Source organism: Hirundo rustica, chromosome 1, assembly GCF_015227805.2.
Source record: "Hirundo rustica isolate bHirRus1 chromosome 1, bHirRus1.pri.v3, whole genome shotgun sequence".
Lineage (NCBI taxonomy): Eukaryota > Metazoa > Chordata > Aves > Passeriformes > Hirundinidae > Hirundo > Hirundo rustica.
In genome coordinates, this window is record NC_053450.1 from 135,997,141 (window position 1) to 136,020,496 (window position 23,356).

A 23,356-nucleotide genomic window follows, 5' to 3' on the forward strand; every position below is an offset into this window, starting at 1 on the left:
TATTACTATTAATTTGTAGATTTATTACTACAGAATGAGAAAGAAAGTGGAATAGGCTGAAAAGATCAACAAATGCTTCTACAGTAGAATTCCCTTTGAAATGCCTTCTGGCTGCAGGGGATTTGTGGTATGGATTTAATGTAATTTAAAAGGGTATTTTATAAAAGGAAGACATGTAAGTTTTCACAATAAAGGCTTGAGGTGTTGTCTCGAGGGAAAACAAGTAGTTTTTCTGATTTAATATTTATTACTTTGTACTATTTAGCACAATGTATGCTGTTCAGGAATGCAAGCTCAGGCTCAAGTTAGGTAAGACCAAGCATTTGAGTATGACATCTAAATTGGTCCTCTATTTATTGCTTCTCCTTTGCTCCATCCACTGACAGCAGAGGGACGTTAGGATGACTGTACTGCAGTTTTAAGGCACGTAGGAGCTGAATACATTTGTGTATTTTCTTTTTATCTTTTGGTTTTTCTTTTGGTGCGATTTAAAGTGATTATAGAGCAATGAATTTAAGTTCTTGGCAGTGTATTACTGCATTATTTTTTCCTCACAAGTAGTCACAATTTGTTGTTGAGATAATGGTATTGTAAAACTAGTGTTGGACTGTATCCTACTTATGTGTTGCTTTGTTCACTGTTACTATTAGCTGTGCTGTGTACTTGCAGAAGTCAACAAGATGAGCTTAAGCCTTGCAAAGCAAAAAATGAGATTAAAAAGTGTTGAAGGTGTTCATAACCCTTCCTTGCACTAGCTCCTGTGTGGAGGAAATGTGTTTGATTCAGCTTAACTACCCTTGAAATTAACTGTGGTGGTTGTTCACCACAGTTCACAGTTCACCACAACATTCACATGTTTGTGTCCTGGCTCTTTTCGTGCATACACCACACTGTATGAACTAAACAATTTTGCCTCAATTTGACAGATACATTTAGTTTTACTGTCATTGAAAATTCTTTGAGAAAATTCAAGATTTATGTCCATTTTCTGTGATTTTCCTCTTAGCTTTTAACTCCTTTTAATCCTGAAAGATTCTGGGTTAAATGAAAAACAATTCTCTCACTCCTAAATACTAATTAGAATGTATAGAATAGTAAAGTTCTTGAAACTATCTTAATAAATAATGTTTTAGTCTGTGTCTGTTGTAGTTTAACCCCAGCTGGCAGCTCAACCCCACACAGCTGCTCGCTCACTCTCCTGTAGCAGGTTGGGGGAGAGAACAGAAGGGTGAAAGTGAGAAAACTCGTAGGTTGAGATAAAGACATTTTAGCAGAGAAAGTAAAAGTCTGCAGGAACAGAACAAAAAAAGGATTTTTTCCACTACATTCCAGTGGCAGGGAAATCAGGGCCTTAGGAAGACAAACACCATAACTCTGAATGTCCCCACTTCCTTCTCATTCCCCCAGCTTTTATGGCTGAGCACGACATCATAGAGTGTGCAATAGCTCTTTGGTCCCTTGGGATCAGCTGTCCTGACTGTGTCCCCTCCCAGCTTCTTGCCCAGCCTAGCCTGCTCACTGATGGGGTAGCAGGGGAAGCAGGAAAGACCTTCAGGCTGTGCAAAACTCTTCAGTAATGGCTAAAACATCCCTGTGTTATCAGCACTGTTTTGGTCATAAACCCAAAACATATCACCATCTGAGCTGCTACAAAGAAAATTAACCAGTACAAAACCAGTACAGTGTCTAATTTTAATTATCTTCTTACAACAGTACAATCTTCTAGAAAGTTCTCTCTCCCAAATCATTCAGTAGTGTGAGAAGGCTATTTAAATACTCTAAGATGACTAATGAAATATAAAAATGTTTTTAGGCTTCCATTGCAGGTAACTGTCGGGGGCTCCTTTTTAGGAGCTTAAATTCCCCGGCATTCAGGTGGTTTTAGAGTTCTGGCCCTCTGCAAAGCTCTGTGCCAAATGCAGGAAAAGATGGAGTCTTCAAGGTTACATGCTTCTTTTATTAGTTCTTATCTTACAATTTTCTCAGTGTCTAAAAGATGTTTGCCGCAGCTTGGACATCTGGTGAGTCCTCCTGTCTCTGGGTTGTCCTTATCTTTTATACTAATTGCTTCGTATTCTTTATTTACTATTTATTACCAATGTCTATCACTATTACTAAAAAGGTCATCTTTACTCTGACCCAATCCTCACTAACTACTTTGTGCCAACGTCACTGCAGAAATGGAGTGAGGGAACAAGAAGGAAGAAGAAGGAGACAACGCCCTAAATTCTCCATCTTGCCCCATTCACTTCAATGCCAAGAATCCCAAACCCACTGTTTTTTCACCCTGTGGTATACTAAACTACTATTTTTACACTCTTGTGGCCTGCAATGCTTCCTGCAGTGCAAGAAGCCTCTCCCATGGACTGAAATCAAATCCAGTGTCTCTCTGAGCCCTGGGCTCTGGGCTGGGGTTCCAGACCCCCCTGCCCAGGTCCCTGACCCTCCAGGGCAACCAAAGGAATGCCCTGGACTCCAACAGGTAACCCACTGCAGCACCCATGCAAATATGAGTAATGTGTAAATAACTATTGAATCTGAGAGATACACTTTCCTACAGGAAACATAAAAAACCGTCTTGGATGCATATGTAAAAGCATGGATAGTAATCCACTTGTTTTTTCCACACATACAATACAGGTATATTACGTTTCAAGTCTGGATATGATTTCATTTAGGACTGAATTTTCCATTTCCCAGTCTGCTATGAAAGTCAAGGGCCACTGTGGCTTCAGGATTTCCATGTATTTTGCCAGGAAGAATGGCCTGTTGCAAGAACTGGATGTGCCACAAGAAGAGAGGGTCTGACCTGTCTCAGAGGAATTCAAGCCTTTCTGTTCTGTGTAAATGCCATCTGACTTCCTACCCATGGAAAGATGAAAACATGTGTCTATCTAGGACATGTACCCTGTCATTAGTTATTTAGCAGATTGAGCTTTTGGTAACTTTTTGCATACAAACCACTACAGCCTGAGGCTTTGCTGAATCCTTTTGTCTCAGAAGAGAGAAGATCTTTCCCTTTGACTGTATCGGATCAGAATATATGATTCATGATGAAAGAGGGAGCCAAACCCAGACAATTACTGATGAGTTTGCTGCAGATGAGACACAAGAGGCAACGTGAACCAGTTCATCAAGACTTGTGCTGCTCTAGACAGGGGGTATGTGTAGACATATGTATATGCACATAGACATATATGTGTGCATCGCACATGTCTGTGTCTAAATGGCTTTGAACTGGAAACATCTCCAGCATATGCAGTGAATGTAAGGGACAATGAGAAAAAAAGCAGTTTTCAGATCAGGAAGGAAGGCTGGAATACTTCTCTTGGAAGTAGTTCTTCTGAAGTCTCATTTTGGTTGGAAGAGACCTTGGGAGGTCATCTAGCATGCCCTCCTTTCTAAGGAAGGACTGACTCAGATCAGGTTGCTCAGCATCCCTTCCAGTTCTGTTCTGAGAAACTCCAAGAATATCCTAAAACAGTTTCTTCTGTCACTTCAGAGTTTAGCTCATTCCTTGTACAGCCACTGACAGCCAAAGAGGTATGACCACTCATCTACTTAATTCCCCTTTTCTACCTATTTGTGCAACACATATATTCACTTAAGTTACCTGCAGTTTTTGCGGCACATAACTATCATGTAATCAGTCTTTACATAACCATGTAAAGACTTTGGTAGCAGTTTTATCTTCTTACATTGAGACTGAACTTCACACAGCATCTCCCTTCTCTGTTTATCTTGAGCCAAAAGAATACCACAAATACCCGAACTTTCAGTGACAGTCTTAGAAATAGCAGTGTTTAGGTTTTTAGTAATGGCATTAGGGCAGCAGCAGTTTTCCGAGTCTTCTGACTTGTTCCTTCTAGCACAAGATGTTTTCCTGGGTTTTTGAATTTTGCAAATAATTAGGGAAAAATAAATATCTCCCATACACTACAGCAAGAGATTATGTTTCCCACATGACAATTCATCAACACAACAATAAAGAACATTGCTGATTATGACTGAAATACTTCCCACCTCCTGTCCCTGGGCCAGGCTGTTCCTGACCTTTTTGTGGTTCTACAGATGTCAAGAGAAATTATAAACCATTTCCTCTTTACTCCCCTCATGTAGCCCCCAAGAGCACCCAGCACAGCTGAAGTGCCTGGTTGGAATCCTTTCCAATGTTAACAGGAGTTTCATTGACTTCAAATGAGCTTGCTTTTCATCCCCATTGTTTCTTCACCTCTTATAATAGTGTCAAAGGACTTTCTTACTCTGCTCTGCCTCTTTCCAAACTAATCTCATATTGGTGTTTCCCTGGATGTGCTGTACTTTCCCACACAGAACTTCCATCAACGAGGATTTTGACAATGTTTTAATTCTTATCAGAGATTTCCAAGTGCATGACAACACAGGGGTAGATCCTGCTGCACAACAGGCTTTATACACATGGTAGGTTTGATGCCTTATGGGCTCATAGAAACAGAATTTTTAAGGTTGGAAAAGACCTCTAAGATCATTGAGTCCAATCATTTATCCAGAACTTGCAAGCATACCAATAAATCATGCCTCTAAGCATCACATGTCCATATTTTTAAACACTTCTAGGGATGGTTATTCCGCATTTCCCTAGGCAGCCTGTTGCAGCGCTTGACCACTCTTTCAGGAAAGAAATTTTTCCTAATATCCAGTCTAAACCTCCCCTGGTGCAACTTCAGGCCATTTCCTCTTGTGCTCTCACCTGTTGCCTGGGAGAAGAGACCAACCCTCACCTCACCCTCCTTTCAGGGAGTTGTAGAGAGCAGTAAGGTGCTCCTTGAGCGTCATGTATGCCCCATCAGAATACCCAGTAAGTCTCACGTGTTACAAAAGCCTCCCTATGTAAAACAACTGTAAGACTGATGTTTTCAATCCATTTGGAACTCTTCAGACTATTGATATTCAGTATATTGATAGAATAAATAGATAAAATTATCGAAGAAATAACATGCTGCTCTGTATCCAGCACAGCAAGAAGCTGTAAAAACATCAAGGCGGGCTGTGCTCCAAAGGCACATTTTCAAAAGGATCGTTTAATTCCAGGCAGGCGCTTCAGCTTGTGAAACCCAGCTAGCAGGCAAGGCTTTGTCTTTCCTGCACTGATTCACGAGCAAGATTTGAGTCCTGTTAACAGCAGGTAGAGCCATCACTGTCAGTAGAATAAACAAACAAACAAATCGGCTGAAGTTCATTTATTGGACTTTAGACAATGCCTCTTAGGGTTTTTAAGCCCCCTCGTCTGCTCCGGCTCCTCCTCGGCAGCCCCGAGCGCCGGCGGAGCGACCTGCTGGCGCCCGGGGGAGGAGTGATGGGGACGGGGGCGCAGCGCAGATCCCGGCTTCCCAAAAGTAGGTCTCTGCTGCTTCTGCAGTCCTCGCTCTGGGGAGCGGCCCGGGAGTTCGAGCAGGGGTTTTCTTTTAGACTTGGGTTTCTTACCCCTATCCTTCTGCTTTCCTTACCCCAGAAGAAAAGGAGAAGGATATCCTCCTCCCTCCGAGCAGGGTTGGCTAATTTTCTTGGAAGACAAACCACTGACCCAGATGCAGAGCTGTCAGAGTCGCAAAGAGGATAAAATAAAAAAAAAAAAAAAAAAAAAAGAAAAGAAAAAAGAAGAAATCAAACACCACACACAACTGCAACAACAGAAAAAAGCAGCTCTCCTCTCAGCTATCACCGCTTTATCACCTGCACATGCCTGGAAGGAGGCTCTTTCCTCCGCTAAGGGAAAAAAATCAGCTTAGGAAAGCAAAGTTTGAACAGCGAATTCCTGTTATTTCAAAACGCCCCATGTGACAGGATATTTCCTTATCATTTGGAGCCCAGAGTTTTCCCCTGATCCACCAGCCCTTCACAAGCGCTCCGGACCTGCCCGGCGGGACGGCCTCTCCTCAGCCGCGGGGCGCCACGGGCGGAGCCGCCGCGATGGCTCCGTCCCTGCTCCTGCTGCTCCTCGGACTTCTCCCCCGGGCTTTTCCGCGGCTGGGTAAGTGACCGAGACGAGCCGAAACACTCGGGGTCACCGCGGGCACAGAGCCGAACCTGACCTGGGGCTTGCGGGGGCGAGGGGAAGGAGCGTCCTGCAGTCGAAGCCCCACGATCACTTCAACCCTCACCGCGGCGGGCGAGCGGCTGATGGAGGCGGCCTCCCCTCGGGACCCCTTCCTCGCCCGCATCCAGAGGTGCCCGGAGGCCAAAGCTGCCCGACAGGGCGGCTTTTTGAATGCCCATGGCGCTGTGGACGCTGAACAGGGCTGTCATCGTCTCTGCCTCAGTTTCCCCTCCGCTCCGATCAGTCCCAGATCGATTTATACCATCACCCAGACCTGCTCATCACAGGGGTTTGCAGGACTGTCTGGTGCTGGGGCTGTGCCTGTCCTCCAACCCTCTTGGATGGGCCCTGCTTTTGGCAGATGGCTTTTGTGGGGGTGATGTTAAGGTAGCCGTGGTAGTGGTATGGAGAGAGGTTTGAAAGCAAGGGGAAGTTGTGTTGCTTGATGATATCTGGAGTTTGTTCCCACTTACTCAAGAGATTTACCGTGATTTCCAGCTCACAGCAATTTTTCAGTGAAAGTTTTGCACCTGCCTTTCCTGAAAAGGTCTCAGCATCCTCTCCTCTCTAGACTGAGATCTAGCTATGCAAATTTTCATAACACTGCCTTGTAACCTTTCTTCCTTCATGTAATTAGCAGCAATCAGTTCAGACCATCTGGTAAGCAAATTGTCTTACCTGCTTGCTGCCTCCTTGCCCTCTCCTCTTTTGCTCCTGGCTTTTGGCACGCTCTTCTGGTGCTCTCTGTTAGTGTTTAACACTGGTAGCACTTTATTGGCTTCACAAATTACTTTTTTATTTATACTCACATAATCTGTGATGGTTTGCAAATGCTGCAGTGTGAAGCCAGTTTGGCATACTGGAAATCTCTACCGTGGAACTGATACTGCCTGGTGAGGTTCTGTAGTACTTGGCACAATTCTTAAGATACAATTTGAGACCAGAGATAGATAAGCAAATAGTCACAGTGGTAGGTAAAGGGAAAGCCTGTGAGAAAAATTCTGTTGGGATCTACTTGGGACATGTGAGGGAAAAGATGCTAGCTAGATCTCCTTGAATGGCTGGTTGTGCACTGGTAATGGTAAAGTTGTTTCCTAAGTCTGGCATGTTCTTATGCATTTTAGAAACCTTCCTTCCAGGAGTAAGTTTCAAAATATGAATTACTGTTAGAAATAGGTTTAGTTCAAAGTAATAATAATGCTGTGGTACTCATGAGCACTCTGTGGTGGACCTTAAAGCGTTCCACCCACGGTTCGTCTGTAGTGAAAAACGGCGCCTGTTACAGGGCTCTGTAACAAATGTTGCTACAGAACAGTGAAGCACAGCTAATGGTGATATGTGTAATTCTGCTCAGCCCATTTTACAGATACAGCTCATCGTGTTGGCAAGAGTGGTATCAAGTGTTTACAGACAGGACTTGGCAGGGCAGAGGAAGTGCTACACAAATACCTGGCTTGTTTCTTCTGGGCTATCTAATTACTCACGCGGATGCTGTTATATGGGAATCCCCTTAGGTGACCAAGATGGCAGAATAAACATAAATAAAGATGTAAACTTGAGCAATACAGCACTAAGTTACAAGTCTGCTCGATGGCCACGGACTAGAGAGGAGCAACAGTGAGGGAAAGGAAATCCTGCAATTACAGCCTCAGCCGCAGTTGCTCCAGCATCCTGCTACATCTTGTTCTAGTCTCCTGGTGTCAACTTATTTTCGATGCCTCCTTGGCTGTGTTGGCCTTTTAGCTGCTTACATATGTACTACTCCCTGCATTAGGAATATGCCCTTGTATAAGCATGAGGGTTGGGTTTACACACTTCTGGTGCTTTGTAAAGGCACTGTCAGAGTAGTAGAGAGCCCAAGTTTTGTCCCCCTCTCTATCCCTACTTGCCAGACTGCTTTGTTCAGCTTTTCAACTTTGTTTCTGAAGCCAAAACTCTGCACCCTCTCATGCTTGGATGCAGCAATCCAGGCTTTTGACTTAGGGATACTTTTTTTTCATGTGTATAGCATCTTTTCTTTAACACCACAAGAACCAGAAAATAAGGACTGTTATTTTAGGCCACAGATACAATTTTAGCAGTTTGAAAAATCAGGTAGTGTTTTCTACACATGTGAAATAGTTTGACATCTCTTTTATCCAGAAACTTTAAACGTGATTTCAGGAAAATGAGAGTTGCAAACACTGCATATATCCGTTTATAATAACATTGTGCTAAATGCTAGTAGAAAAGCAGAATAAAAAGAAGTTGTCACCAGCAAGGATAATTATACATTTCCTTGTATTGTCTGTGGGTAAAACAGATTGGCAAAAGACAACAATTTCTGCCTCCAGTGCTCATCAGTTTTACATTACTTCCCAGTAAGTTGGAAGCCAAAGGACAAGAGAAGGAAGCTGAACTATAGATGAGATAGGTCTAGGTCAGCTCTTTCTCTGAGAGAGAGGTTATTTCTTCTCAGATTGTTGTTCTGCAGAAAAATATGATAATTTCCACATTAGAGCCTCAGCAGAGAAGGGAAGACTTGCCGTGGTTAACCTGTTTTCCCCTTAACTATTTCTTCGTTATAGATTTTTTTTTAAGTTTGGTAATTATACACTTAAAAAAATAGTATTTTAATTAGCTTCAATCCCCAGAGCAAAAGAGCATGATTAAATTACTGTGTTAAAATGTATCTCAGGTAGATCAGAGAAGAGAAATTTTCAGTCTTTCAGCAAGATCAGCTCAGAAATGTTACACTCCATAGCACAAAAGTGCAAAAGATGCTGAAAACTTTGGCTACAATTTTGAAATCAGCCTTGAGTATGTGAAAATGCATGCTGTGAAGCATTGTTTACTAAGAGGGAGAAATAACCTGGGAAGCTGTGAAGAGCTTTGTATATTTTTAGAAGTCATGAAGAGGCATAGCTGGTGATGGTAAATCCCACTGCTGTTGGTATTTCATTCATAACGGAGAGACACAAGAAAGAAGTCACTGATGACTGAAGCGAAAAATAAATATGTTCTACAAGAAGCTTGAGTATAAAGCTTAAAAACATATCCTTCTCACTATCCCACTGTGAGGAAATGGAGCCTGAAGAACTTAGTGACTGTTATCTCCCCATGCCTGGGAGCTAGTGCTGCTGGAGAGTTCAGTGTCAGGATCTGCTCTCTACAGTGTCCATGCTCCTTCATTTGAGTAATTCCCAAGCTTGGATTAACACCACGCTTTAAACCTACAGGAGACACTAGGTCTACACCTCTGCTGCCTTGTGCTTTTGTGGGTAGATGCTTTCACTGACACAAAATAGTTGAAATGCCCTCACATCTGAACTAGTTACATCACACAGCCACTTTAGCAAGTGTAGTCCACACCTTCTTTTGCTGAACAGATGATGAGATTTTCACACCAAGAAGAGTGTCCAGATTCATATTTCCTGTAGACAGTAGGTAAGGTTATTTCAACTCAAATCATCCCAGTGTTATTTTTCTTACAGATACTAGCATCTTCTTAATCTATAATGAAGATCACAAGCGCTGTGTACTGGCTCAAAGTTCTAATTCAGTGACTACCGCTCCTTGTGTTCAAGAAAATGAGTCACAAAAATTCAGGTGGGTCTCAGATCACCAGCTTATGAGCGTAGCATTGAAATTGTGCTTGGGAGTGCCTTCGAAGAAAGACTGGGTTCCGATCACTCTGTATCCTTGTGACAAGGCTAGTGAACTTCAGCGATGGGAATGCAGAAATGAGACTCTCTTTGCAATCCAAGGGGAAGATTTGTTTTTCAACTATGGAAACAAACAGGAAAGGAATATTATGCTGTACAAGGGATCTGGTTTATGGAGTAGGTGGAAAGTCTACGGAACCACAGACGATCTGTGTTCTCGAGGCTATGAAGGTAAAGTTCTGTAAATTAATTTCTGTATTTCAAACTCATTTTTATGTGTAGATAATGAAAATATTTTATATGTGTAGAAGAATTTACTTAATCTTATTTATGATCAATGAGTATGAATTCAGATGAAATCAACAATACTTGAGGGGGTGTGCTTTTTGGTTTTTGAGTAGTTCATTTTGGTTTTTGTCAAACTTGTCATAGTGCTGATAGATGATTAACCATGCATGGTAGCGATTCGTTTGGAGAGAATAAAAAATTCTGTGGTTATTCAAAACATGTGAATAACTATTACACAGCACTTGATGATAGGTTTTACTCTGTGTGTACAACAAGATGTTGTGTGTTTAGTCTGTTGGTTATATTTTCTTTCCTTGGGGTGTAAATATTAACTGGCAGTAAGATATTAGTTAACTCTTAATTTCCAATGCATTGCAGATGTCTTCCTAGGTGTTTGAAGGGAGTCTTAGAGTTGGTGCTAAAATGTTAGACAAAGAAATAAGATATTTTAAATAATGAAATTTGAAAAAGTTATGTATGATACATCTCTCTATATATATTTATCATAAGTGTCTGGAAATACATTTGACTTCCAATTTAGTATTCTTTGATAAATAGAAATGGTCACAGAGGGAGATATGGGCTCAGTTTCTGTGGTTTACACCGTGGCTGATTACAGTACTTGTCCTTGGCCAGAAGCCAGATTAGAAGAACCCTAGCAAAGCAAATTCTGTGGAAGAGGGCAGGGGAGAAATGTAATAATGTCCTGCTATTCCTTCCTCCTCTGTTTTGTAGCAGCTCTGTGAGACAGTGACCCTGGTGTGTCACCTCTCCCAAAATCCTTCTCAAGTACAGTTCCCCTGTATGTCCTTCCATCAGTGAATGTACATTACATGTGCACACACAGAAAGCTGCGTTATTTATTTTCATAAGTTTCATTGAGTCAGGTTTCTGATAAAACAAAAAGTATCTTTGGATGCAAATAGAAAATTTATTTGGGCATAATATATTGGAGTCACTCCATAGTATATATCTTTCAAGTTTACATGTACATGCTCTTCCATGTCCAAAATGATCAGCAGATGACTGAGTTATTGACAGAACACTCAACAGTCTTTTGCACTTTAAAAAAATTGCATAAGTGTGTGAATTTTTTACTTTTGATTGTTATGCATGGGAAATTTAGCATGGGAATGTACTTGTCTTGGCTCAGTCAGTTGTGGTCTGTTGACTCCGTTAGCAACATAAATTTGTCTCTGTGTGAATGTGGATATCAGCTTAGATCTAGAGTAATGTTCCATTTATAGTACAGTTCCATTTATAGTACAGTTGTATACTAAGCTAGCAAGCTGTCTTTGCTATAATATTTTGTAATAGGATCATAAAAATGAACTCTTATATATCTCAATATATATCTCATGCTTATTAATTTTTATACATTTTTGAATCGTTGTGTCTCCTTAGATACTTACACAGTGAAAGGAAATGACAATGGAGCCCCTTGTGTATTTCCTTTTAAGTTTGGTGGTAAATGGTATGCTGACTGCACAGATGCTGGCAGATCAGATGGCTGGTTCTGGTGTGGCACCACTTCGGACTATGATGTTGACAAGAAGTATGGATTTTGCCCAACAAAATGTAAGATTTTTATATTCACAGTTCTGCTGTGCAGATATTCAGCTGCCTGGAAATATGTCCATAACATGTGCTTTCCAGTTTGAAATGGTTCAGTTTCTGTCTCTGTTTAGCCTGCTTTCCTTTTAAGAGCTACATAAATATCCAAATTTAGCACCCAGCATAAAAAAAACATTGCCCACTTATTTTTGGGTGAAAGTATGTTAATCATATTCTGGAATCTCGACGTACACCATTTAGTTAAACAGAAGGTCAATTAGCTGTAAAGATGTTACATTAGCATAAGTAGTAGATAAAAAAGGTCAAAAACTAGAAATCTGTGAAGTGAAACTGAAAGCTAGAATACAGTTAAATTGAAAAATAAAATTACTTTGGAGAATGAGTTGCCTTTTAGACATGAGGGAGCTTTCATGAATTCTTTAATGCATCTCAGTGTTTCCCAAATCTGTGTACTTTATTTTAGTTCTGTCTTTTAACTCAATTAGAAGTATTTGTATTCTAATTTCCCTGGTTTGAGTATACTTGGTGTATAAAAGAATTTATTTAGAAATGTTTGCTTGCTTTAAGTAAATGGGAGTAATTTATGCCTGCATACATTTGAATTCTTTTAAATTTTAATGAATTTTCTCTGGACCTCTGTAAAATGTGTACCAAACATTTTGTCTGAAAGCTGTTTCTTCTGTCATGAGAAGGGTAGCACTTCTCCTTCCTTTCTTCTTTATTATTGGGTTTTGCTGTAAAGCTCCAGCTCCAGCTGCAGCTTTGACTGCAAACAGAATTAAGGGGAAAAATATGCCTTTCCTTTGATGTGAGGAAAACTGTTTGGCTTGGTCTTAACTGGTTTGATGACAAAATACTGGTGCCCTTGCCTAATTTCCATGAATGTTGCATTCAGTGTTTCCGACAAATAAAAATCACAATTCTTTTTCTCTTATGATAGTATAATTTTCAAGATAATAAAAACATGCTGGGAATATCAATCCCATTAATAAAGCACATGCAAAATTGACTTAAGAATACTCCCTGCCTGGTATTATTGGAGTGCAACAAATAGGAGGCATCATTAAAATTTTGTTTAATCCTTCGTCATAATTCAAGGAAATCCATTCAGATGGCAGATTGTTTTTGGAAAAAGCCGCTTTATGCTGACTGCCTGCATGTTTCCTTCCTGTTTCTTAAGTACTGGCTATAAAATATTCAAGTTTGAGTCACATATTTTAGTGAGAGACAGGCCATGGTAGCAGAAGTTTTAGTCATCCCTATGAAAGAGAAATGAGTGAGATATGAGATTGTGAAAAGTTCATAAACTTCAACAACACCTTTAAAAATAGCACGTGTAAGTATGTGTGCGTTAAAGTTTATTTACTAAGTGTTGTTTCTTAAACTGTCTAGGGGACCAAGGGTGCCAGCATGAAAATACATGATGCAGACTATTACACCTGCTCATGCTGGGGCCAGGACCTTCAGTGAAATGTCTGTGGCTGACCCAGTCTTTTCTCATTGTGACCAAAACTACCTCTCCAAAATGAAAAGCGAATGAGGCTGTACTTGCAACAGTTATTATAATCAATAGAGGCAGAGAAATTTTATCAGTGGAGGCAACATAATTGTGATTATGACCCTTTACTCAGAAAGAGATGCTGAGATGGTAACAGCAGAAGCTTAAATCCCAAGGAAAGGAACCAAGCAGTGTTGCTACAGCAAACCATTTCTGTAGCCTAGGAAATGCTGCTTCTTAATAAGTTACAGCATGCCTTTTTGAGCTGTATGCTGCACTTCAGAGAAGGTGTTGGGGAAGAAAACAACTTGCACAGTGTAAGACCATCAGGAAAGTGACTCAGCGTGTCCCTAAATCGCTATTGCAATGAGAAAAAGTCCATTGAGGCCACTTTCTTGACGGATTAAAGAGCTGTATATTTAGTGAAGAATTCAGAAAGCTTCTAAAGCAATGCATAAAAATGCATGTGTCTAGGAAACAAAATTTGCAGAGAATAAATCCATGCTGAATTCATCTGTGTAGGGGTAGAGTTCAGATTTTTATTATTTTTCTACTTATGTACTGAGGACAGGTGTGATTTATCATTAATTTGGCTTGGGTGCTAAAGTATATTATTCCAGAAAAGTGATTCATCTTTTTGTTTCTCTGGAGAACTAAGCTTTATACAATAGCATATACATTTTTTTCAAAATTCTGGTCTGCAAAGACATTTGAACTCTTAAAACTCAAAACATCTTAAAAGCAATTTTCCCAAGATTTAGAAATGAGTTTGATTTTTATGGAAGGCCAAAATTCTACAAGAGAGCACCATATGGAAGTCAGCTATAAATTATGAGGCTGGGGAACTGAGGTGGAAGGTTGGATGAATGCCCAAGACTTGTTTACCTCTTCTCTGTAATAATTGCACAAGGTTTATAAACTCCTTACTATCAAGTCAGAGCCAGTTTTCTTTACTGAATTATAGATTTTACTATTTTTGCAATATTGATTTTATCCCTAGCTTGTGCACAGGAATTTATGGTCTTTTAGAACATAGTGTAGCAAAGAAGTTTTGATTCTGATAGTTATAAAATATTTTGGACAGAAGTTGATTTGTAGATAGTGATAATCAGATGAAAGTTCCCATTTTTACTAAAATGTCATTATTACAGTAGGTTATATTTGATTTCTTTTTAAAATAAAAATAATGTGAAAAGAGGCACTTTATATTACCTGTAGATAATCAGATTTAATACAGGAAAAAGCGGAACTGATAAGTGATCTTCTGATATTTACCATAACTCATGCTTTGAGTTTTGTTTATTGTACTGTTTCCCTCTATTTGCAGACTGAAGTTTTCTGAGCACTCTGAATTCAGATAAGACCTCTCTCTCAATTATTTCAGATTTCAACTTGAGAAGCTGATAAAGGCTTCAGGAATTCAGTGGCTTTCTCCTTGTTGCAGACATGCAGTGATCTGTTCTGTGTTCTGCTTTAGTCACACAACTTTATGTGATATTTAGCTCAAGGTTGGGACCTCATGTAGGTTCCATTTTTTGGCAGATCAGATCACACTGTTTTCTGTTGCTTGTTTGTGGAGATAAAATCAAGATGAGCCAGGAGAGACTGCAGCAGTATAAAGAGTGTCGTACCCTCTGGGGCGACTTCTAATATTGGGTCCTTCTGGATGATGCTTTTGCTGGCATTTTCTTTCCTGAAAGAGTGGTCAAGTTTGGGTATTCAAGGAGTTCGGTCAGGCTATGTGGCAGAGGAGAAGGTCATGCTATGTCAGACACATGCTTAAGAAATCAGGAATTGCAGGGAAAATGTGACATGGATGCTGACGATGTCAGCTTTGCATTCCGCACTGGATTCTGATTACCACAATCACAGTAAGAAAATCCATAGCCACTTTACATAGTAACCCAAATTAGTAAAAAAAATTGGGGTTTATCTCAGAAAAAAGGTCAGTTTGATACATACCTTAGCTAGCGTCACCCTGGAAGCTTTTAGTTTTTTTCTCCGCATTCACAAATCAGCTATATTAGCTCATTTTTAACGTTTACCTTAAACAGCAGATTTGTCGTAACCTGAGAAAACTGTTGACCTTGTTTCATTCCTTGTCTGCTGTCCTGGATCTACTATTACATCAGAGAACCTCAGGATTCCTATCAAACCATTTGTCTTTAGCAGTGTTCAGGCATTTTGTGTCTTTTGCTATGCAATTTTTTTGGTATATTTTGTCTGGCTCTGTCTTCATGATGAGTTACAGCATTTTCATTTCTCCCTACAGTTACTAGTAATGATTTGTGGAACACAGACCCTTTAACAAATGTCCAGTACCAGATAAACTCTGAGACAGCTCTGAAATGGCATCAGGCAAGAAAAAGCTGTCAGCAGCAGAAGGCAGAGTTACTAAGCATCACAGAGTTACATGAACAAACATACCTGACAGGTAGGTTAATATTATCCATTGTTTCTTTAAAAGAGTGTGTTACTGCATCATTGACACTAATATGGCATGTCCCATCTTGAAGATAATATTTGTTCAATTCTGGTAATTAGTAGATTGAAAGAGTTATATTGAATGATTCATCTAGAAATATAGGACAGATAATATTTATTTTGTCATGATTAAATATTGCCATAAACTAATAGTAACATTAAAATACAATTAAGTAATGCAGGCAATAAAGAATGAATGTTGGAATGCAGAGAAATGCAAAGTAGTTTCTAAACTGAAGATGTAGATACCAAGATTGCATCCTTTTTGCATTCTTCTTGTAGTGTATATTACTTAGCAGTTTTGCCTATTTCAATAAAGCCATTGCATCTTCAGTATATCCAAAAATATGAAAAGAAAAAGAACTAATGAACAAAAGGACTCATAAATATTCTCTTTTAGTTTCAATCTCGTTCAATGTTTTTGGAAGGAATTTCCACACTTCTCCTATGAGAAAATTCTTAAATTTTTCTTGAATATATTTACGTTCTACATTGAGAAAGTTCTCTTTATTACCTTCTCAGCCTCTGTACAAACATGAAATAGTCCACTGATTCATCTATTAAATAGATTATAAAATATTTTGAATGTTACATCAGTTGAAAGATAAAATATTCTATACCATAAGCTATACGTTGTGCTCTCTAAATTTGTAGAATAAGAGGGTTAGAGAATGATTTGAGTTGGAAGGAATATTTAAAGATGAACTAGTCTAACCTTACCTTGAACACTTTCAATGATGAGGATCAACAATTTCTCAGGGCAACCTGCTCCATCAACACTGTAAAAAATGCCTTTGTTATATTCAATCTAAATCTACCCTCTTTCGTTTTTAAACGATTACCCCTTGTCCTGTCACTACAAGCCCCGCTAAAAAGTCTTCCACCAAATTTCTTAGAAGTCATTTTTATTTATTGAGAAGTCTCCCCAGAACCTTCTACTCCCCAGGCTAAACAGTCCCAGGTCTCAGCCATTCTTCACAGATGGGTTGTTCCAGCCCTCTGATGAATTTTCTTGCATCCTCTGGACTTGCTCCATGCCTTTCTTGTACTGAGGGCCCCACAGCTGAATGCAGCACTCCAAGTGTGTCTCAGCAGAGAAGGGTTGAGGGTCAGAGTCCCTTCCCTTGCCCTGAAGGCCACACGGCTTTGGATGCAGCCCAGGACGCTTTTGGCTTTTTGGGCTGCAAGTACACACAGCCAGGTCATGTCCAGCTTTTCGTCCACAGGCACCCTGAAGTCCTTCTCTGCAGTACTGTTCAATCCATTCATCCCCTAGTCCATATGGGTATTATAAATTTCCATGACCCAGGGATAGGACCTGGTGCTTGGCCTTGTTGAACTTCATGAGCCTGTCAGAGCCCCTCTGGTTGCCATTGCTTCCCTCGAGTGAGTCAAATGCACCACCCAGCTGGGTGTCATTGCTGAGGGGGCACCCAATCCCACTGTGACTGATGTAAAAATGAATGATATTGGTCCCAATACAGACCCTGAAGGGAAGCCACTCTTTGCTGGTTTCCATTTGGATTCTAAGCCATTAACTGTAACTCTTTAGATGTGGACATCCAGCCAATTCCTTATCCATCTAGTAGTCCATCAATCAAATCCATATTTCTCCACTCTAGAGGAATGAGAAATGTATTTTTAATACTATGAACAATTTGTCCTGTCTGAAACTTCTGTTTTCAATTTAAAGATTTGGTCAAAACATGGGTTGTTTTTTAAATGACTGTGAGAAAATCATTGCTGAAATTAGTGCTCAAGGGAGCAAACTGGCACTGACACCAAAGGCAGTTATTAGTTGATGCATTTTAATTGTAAACTGATAGATATGGCTGCTAAATGTATGAGAAGATCAGTTTTTCATTGTACAGCTATCCTGGCAGTACTAGGATTTCCTGTCATGCTCAGTTCTCAGTTCTCCTAACCACAAATTCTTTGTCCAGAAGAAGTAATAGAGCATGTTAATGTACTGGTGCGAAACCAGGTCTGAGATTCCAGTCCTTTCCAGTCAGCTACCTCTCCTTTTAACTTTGCCATACTTCAAGTGCTGCCCATCATTGTGGTGTCAAAGATGACTACAAATTGGCATGACGCCATCAATAGAAGCAGAAACAAATGATACATATTGTGCAATGATTTTCTGTGAACGATGCAGAAACACTTAAATTAAGATAATCAGCAGGCATCCAGCTGTGCTTCCAAGCCTTATACTAAGGACAGAGATAGATAATTGATTAGTAATGACTACAAATCATATTCAGCAGGGCCATATATAAGCATGATATTGCTAAGTGCTTTTCAGAGCTAGAGGAATGAGTCTGTTTTGTTTTGAAGCCTGACTTATCATCGGCTAAAGAACTGAAATCAGATCAGTTTGAAAAATGCACAAGATATGCTGTTAAAAAGATAATGTTTGCAACAACTGCATTTGAATGTATTTTGATAAATGAGAACAGATTTTTTACACTTGTTAATTTTATGGAAGAGAAAATGCACACCGGAAAACTATCTTTCATTTTAGAAAACTGATTTTTGATTTTGTGAACCTTTTCTGCAACTTTATCCATTTAATATTTTAGAGTTCTGAAAAAGAAGTTTCGTGTTTGTGATCAGTGGTAGCAGGCTGATTTTGTTTTCTGTTGTAATAAAATTCTCCAAACCTGAAGAATTTTATTACAAATGTCAAAATTCTAAAACTAAACTGACCAATGTAAGATGACCTATTATTCAGGTTTAGCATAAACACCTTAACTAGAATATTAAAAAATGCCAAAATTTATACTAGGAAAAAAGAGACTTAACAAGAATTCAGCTCTCAAGTTTTGAGGAGTGTTTGCTCCTCCTGTGGACTTCCAATAACTCTCTCCGTCTCTGTTACCTAGGTCTGACTCGCACACTGAGTTCAGCTCTCTGGTTTGGTCTTAACAGTTTGAATTTCAACAGTGGATGGCAGTGGGTCGGTGGTGCTCCTTTCCGGTACTTAAACTGGCTTCCAGGTAAGGTTAAATGCATTGCTACTCAGTTTAACAGGCAAAAATTTGGTCATTGTGTAGCAAATATCTTTTCTAGCACTTTATTCTCCTGCAATTATTGAGGTTGTTTGGGAGCTGAAAGATTCTGATTGTGGTAATAAACACTGTGAGCAATGGCCCTTATTGCTAGGGGTATGCACCAGGCTAAATTTATTATTCATAATAGAAATGGTAGCTCAAATCCATTGGAAAGTTTTAAGTCATCTGTTGACACTTCATTTGCGTATCTTCCTGATTTATTTTATTTCAGAATACAGAAGAAATCAGGAGCTGTCAATGTCCTCATTTGTGAGATTAGACTGATCAATGTTGCTTTTGGGCGGGTTTTGTTTGTTTGTTTGTTTTGTTTTGTTTTGTTGGTTTTGGCTTTTTTTTTTTTTTTAATTTTCTTCAAATTCCTTTCCAATTTGTTTTTGTTCAAGGCTTTTTTTTTATTTATTTATTTTTTATTTTTTTTTTTTTTTTTATTTGCTTGAAAAATAGCTTTTCACTTCTCTTTGGGATTAACCTACCCTCAACAGTAACACATATCAAACTGAACATTTGAGGCTAGACTGCTTTTACAGAAGCCCAGCTACTCCACAACTGTGTCTGCAGTGTTGAACTCTGGTGCCATCATTAAAAAGTTTCTTTGCCATCTATGCACACGGTGAAGGGCTGCATCTCTGGTTGACTCTTCAGAGTGCTGATGTAATAGTGGTTTTTTGCTGGACCCTTGCCTTGTTCCTTTGCACTGGCTATTCAGGGAGCTTTTGGAGACTAATTTAAAGTAGGAGTCTGAAGTTCTGCAGTGCAAATTCTCTTCATCTTCACTGAGCTTTTAAGCATCAGTAACTATGAGTGCGTGCTCCAGGGTATCACCCAGGGCCTTCCTTGTGTAGATAAGCCCAAAAGCACATTTTAGGTGGACAAACTTCATGAGTAGGTGAGCTCTGAAGAGTGAATTGAGCTACTTTATAAATAGGTCTCCAGTGGAGTGAGCACACAGGCAAAGAGATGAACTGCAAGTTGCTGTGAAGGCATTTATAGATGTGTCATCCGAGTGCACTGATGAGAATCTGCACACAAGGAGTGGAGGAAACACAGTTGTGAGATGGAGCCAAAACAGCAGCAGGAGCTGTTCACAGTTGTTAAAACTGCAGACAACTCTCAGTTGTACTGTACAGAATTAAATAGTTAAGATGGGCTTTGATGTAACAAAAATAGACTCCATTTATCCTTAATTCCTTATGTTCCTTAATTTAATTCAAAGGCAATACTCTACTCTTATGTCCAAATAACATATTTTTTGTTTGTGCTATCTCCTTCAGGACTTTACATTGGTCAGCGTCCCTGTCTCCTCCCCATTACATTGGATGTTTAAGATCTGTCTGGTTTTCTATTAACACATTTTAAGGGAATTTATGGAAACGTCATATTTTTCCATCTCACTAGCCCTAAATAAATGGAAAAAAAAAAAAAAAAGGAACTGCTATCAATGTTTAAACAACATTGACTTTGCTTAGACACTTTGAGGATCTAGCTGCCAATAGCTGAACTTCTTTGTGCAATAAAACAATTTAAAATTTTATTTTTGAAATAAGCATATCTATTTCTCTTATAGGAAGGAGGTAGAACATGACTGCAAATACAAGATTATATTTAATCTAAAGTAATGAAATCATAACGGTATAAGAAAATTTCAGTGAACAGTCTTGGACTCTAAAAATATTGTTTTGTTGTGTTTATTCTGTGTAGTACCAATGCTTGTTATGTAGTATGGAGACATATGGTCAGAAATTAAAGAAAAAAATTCTAAGCTTAATAACATCACATCAGATCTTGAAAACTTCAGCTGTTTTTTTACTGAAATTTCTTATTTTGTATTGGTTCTACTTTTCTTCTAGATGTTTATGTTGGTGTTAATCAACTACAACAGAATATATTAAAATATCCTGATATTGTCATGTTGTTTAGACAAATGAGCAGGAAGTTCACATCAGCAAAATAATTACTTATTATTTTTCCTATACCAAGTACAGAATTTGACTAGCTTATGGAATAGGTTTTTTTACTGAAGACTGTCCTCTGGAGCTTAGACATTCTCCATTTAGAAAAGGAAAAAAATCCCAAATAAAATAAACACATACAATGAAATACCTTCTACCAGGACTTTGAACATGTAAAAAAGCTCTTAAATTATGAATTTGCAACTTGTGCCTGCTGTGGAAAAATTATCTCTTAAAGGAATAAACTCTCCCCTTCAGGCTAAAGGACTGTTGAGTGCCACCATTGTCTATGTGTCAATGCATTTTATGGTTGAAGCATGGACCAGAAGGGAATATGAATGTTGGGAGGGTAACCATGTTGTGCTTCTACTCTGTCGTTGGTGAGATTGGTGGTGGTAATTTTTTTTTTTTTTTTTTTTTTTTTTTAAGGCCATCCTTCTCCAGAACCTGGAAAAATCTGTGGTGCATTGAATCCTGGTAAAGGTGCTAAATGGGAGAACTGGGAATGTGATAAGAAACTTGGCTATATTTGTAAACGAGGAAATGCTACTTTAGAATCTTTCATTATTCCTAGAGGTAGGTTTGGTAATAAACCCTGGACAAATTCTTAATAACAAGTGTTTTTTATCTGTAAAATATATTATTGCATATAGTAAAACCAAGCAAAGGACTCTATAGACTGTGGTTTGACCAAGATTCCCTCTAAAAGTGAACAGTGTGTACTTCCTTTTTGCTCTGGCCTCCCTATTTCCTGTGTATAATCTTTCTTCAATAGTCTCGAGTTCTAAATTGCAAAATTGTGGAGTTCTCTATTCCAAAAACAAGCAGAACTGTCAGATCCTGACTATAAAGTAATAAAAAAATGAATTTAATGATTTTAAAATTATGTAATTGTCTGAAGCCCCATGTACACAATGAAACTAATCCACTTCTTCTTATATTTTTTACTACTTATGAGTTGGTGGAAGTCAGTAGTAGACTAGAAGAATTTTTAAAAATTGGTTTTGAATTAGATATTTTAATGTATTATGTGTCTTATAAATATAGAAATATAAAAATAATTATTTGTATATATATAAAAGCATATACAACTTTTATGAAATTATTTAAATTCTCTATGTAGAATATATAGAGTGTAGAGACACTTTTTTAGAAGAAATGTAATTCTGGAACTTGCCTCGTGTAAATAAGGAAGACAAAAGAGGGATAAGATTTATTTTGACCTCTAACCTTATTATCTCTCTGTGTACTATAAACATCTTGTAACTTATTCCTTTGTTTCATTGCTCCTTTCTGTTCTTTCCCAGTTCTTTTCTTTTTCTGTGTCATACCTGTATCTCTTAAATCTCTTAAAATAATCTCCTATTATTTTGTATAGGCTTTAGAAGCAGAAGGCTAAACTGGAACTAGAGTTCCAGTTAATTTATTAATATGCATCACTACTTGTAAAGCAGATATTTTGGAAAATCTGTGTTTGATATTCAACTTAAAAAACATTTGGTGTTTTTTAATTTTTGTCCTGCTTTTGCAAATATAGAATCAGTCCTGGTAAAAACACTTTGAGCAGTGAATTCTGCCACATTTGTTTTATTTTGTTGTTAAGAGGAAAAACCACAAGAATGAGCTGGTGTCTCATTGATAAGATACTGAAATACATTGCGTGTTTAAATTTTTTCTTAATTTAAGATGTAAAGTTTTGTTAGTATTTGTATACAGGTGATACCCAAATAGTTTCATTTATATAGGTTGTTTTAGGTTGTTTGGCTGGCTACTCATCACTTTTCACACATCAATTCTAAAACACTGATGCCTATAAATATACCATTAGTTTAAGACTGGCTTCTATATTATTTGTATTTAAATTCAGGGGGTTTTTTTGGAGGGAGGTGTGTGTCTAATGGTCATTACTCTCTTTTGCATTTGGTTTTTGTTCCTGCCCCCTACCTCCATCCTCCAGTTTACCAGCAATTTGAAGGAAGAGAAAAAAGTTTTCAATTAAACAGAAATTGCTGAGTAAACACTGTGACAGATAAACCAGAGATTGGCAGTGGTTCGCTTAATAAAATATTTTCCAAAATGTCCCATGGGGGGAAGTAATAAAAGGAGTAAGCATGGAATCATGCAAGGTGTTAGGTGCCCTCAGTATCTAAAGGTGTAAAGGAAAACTCATGGCAGATTATGTTTTCCTGAGTTAAGAAATAAATTAATTGCAAATTCATACATGCACTTAGTTGTTCACCTCACATTAAACACAAAGAAAAAGCTTTGAAATTTTAACTCTTGAAGTTATATTTGTGTCTAACAGGGCAGTATGTGGGACAGAGGAACATTTTACAATGTAATGTAATCATGCGTGTGTTCAAAACAAAGTCGGGAAAAATCTTTGCAGAATATTTGTTTTCATTACAGATTGATTTTCACAAACCAAACATCTGCAGGATTGTTTTACATCTTTGATTTTTGCTTCTTGTAACAAAATATTTTTTCCAGCAGGGGGCCACATCATGTTGCACATCAAAGTATCTGCGGGCTACAGAGCATTTGTTCTGTAGCCCAGCAAAGTAGATTAATAGAAATGTATTAATTTCAAATTCAAAATGCTGAAAGGAAAGGCTGTCTCTCTATCTCCACCAAGTGACTGCCAACATAAATTTCATCCCAAGCCAACGAAATGTGGTCATCCTTAAAGTACTATTTCCAAATGTGTCTTTAACATTCGGTTAGAAGTAGTAAATGCTCTTACTGTTATTGCTGAGATGCTGTGTATCTCT

The 23,356-nt window shown here is 38.6% G+C and overlaps 1 protein-coding gene across 2 annotated transcripts in view; it reads left to right on the forward strand.

The window, feature by feature from the left end:
• The first annotated feature begins 5,751 nt into the window (after nucleotides 1-5,751).
• LOC120750511 (macrophage mannose receptor 1-like) overlaps nucleotides 5,752-23,356 on the forward strand; it is a 53,739-nt gene continuing 36,134 nt past the window's right edge. The window contains exons 1-7 of one of the 2 annotated variants that reach the window (XM_058420377.1): nucleotides 5,752-6,010; nucleotides 9,550-9,664; nucleotides 9,773-9,951; nucleotides 11,413-11,586; nucleotides 15,354-15,515; nucleotides 18,448-18,561; nucleotides 21,015-21,161. In XM_058420377.1, coding sequence (XP_058276360.1) covers nucleotides 5,950-6,010; nucleotides 9,550-9,664; nucleotides 9,773-9,951; nucleotides 11,413-11,586; nucleotides 15,354-15,515; nucleotides 18,448-18,561; nucleotides 21,015-21,161 — 952 coding nt within the window. In that variant the 5' untranslated portion in view covers nucleotides 5,752-5,949. Of the gene's footprint in view, nucleotides 6,011-9,549; nucleotides 9,952-11,412; nucleotides 11,587-15,353; nucleotides 15,516-18,447; nucleotides 18,562-21,014; nucleotides 21,162-23,356 lie in introns of both variants that reach the window. The other variant, XM_040059321.2, reaches the window with a different exon arrangement.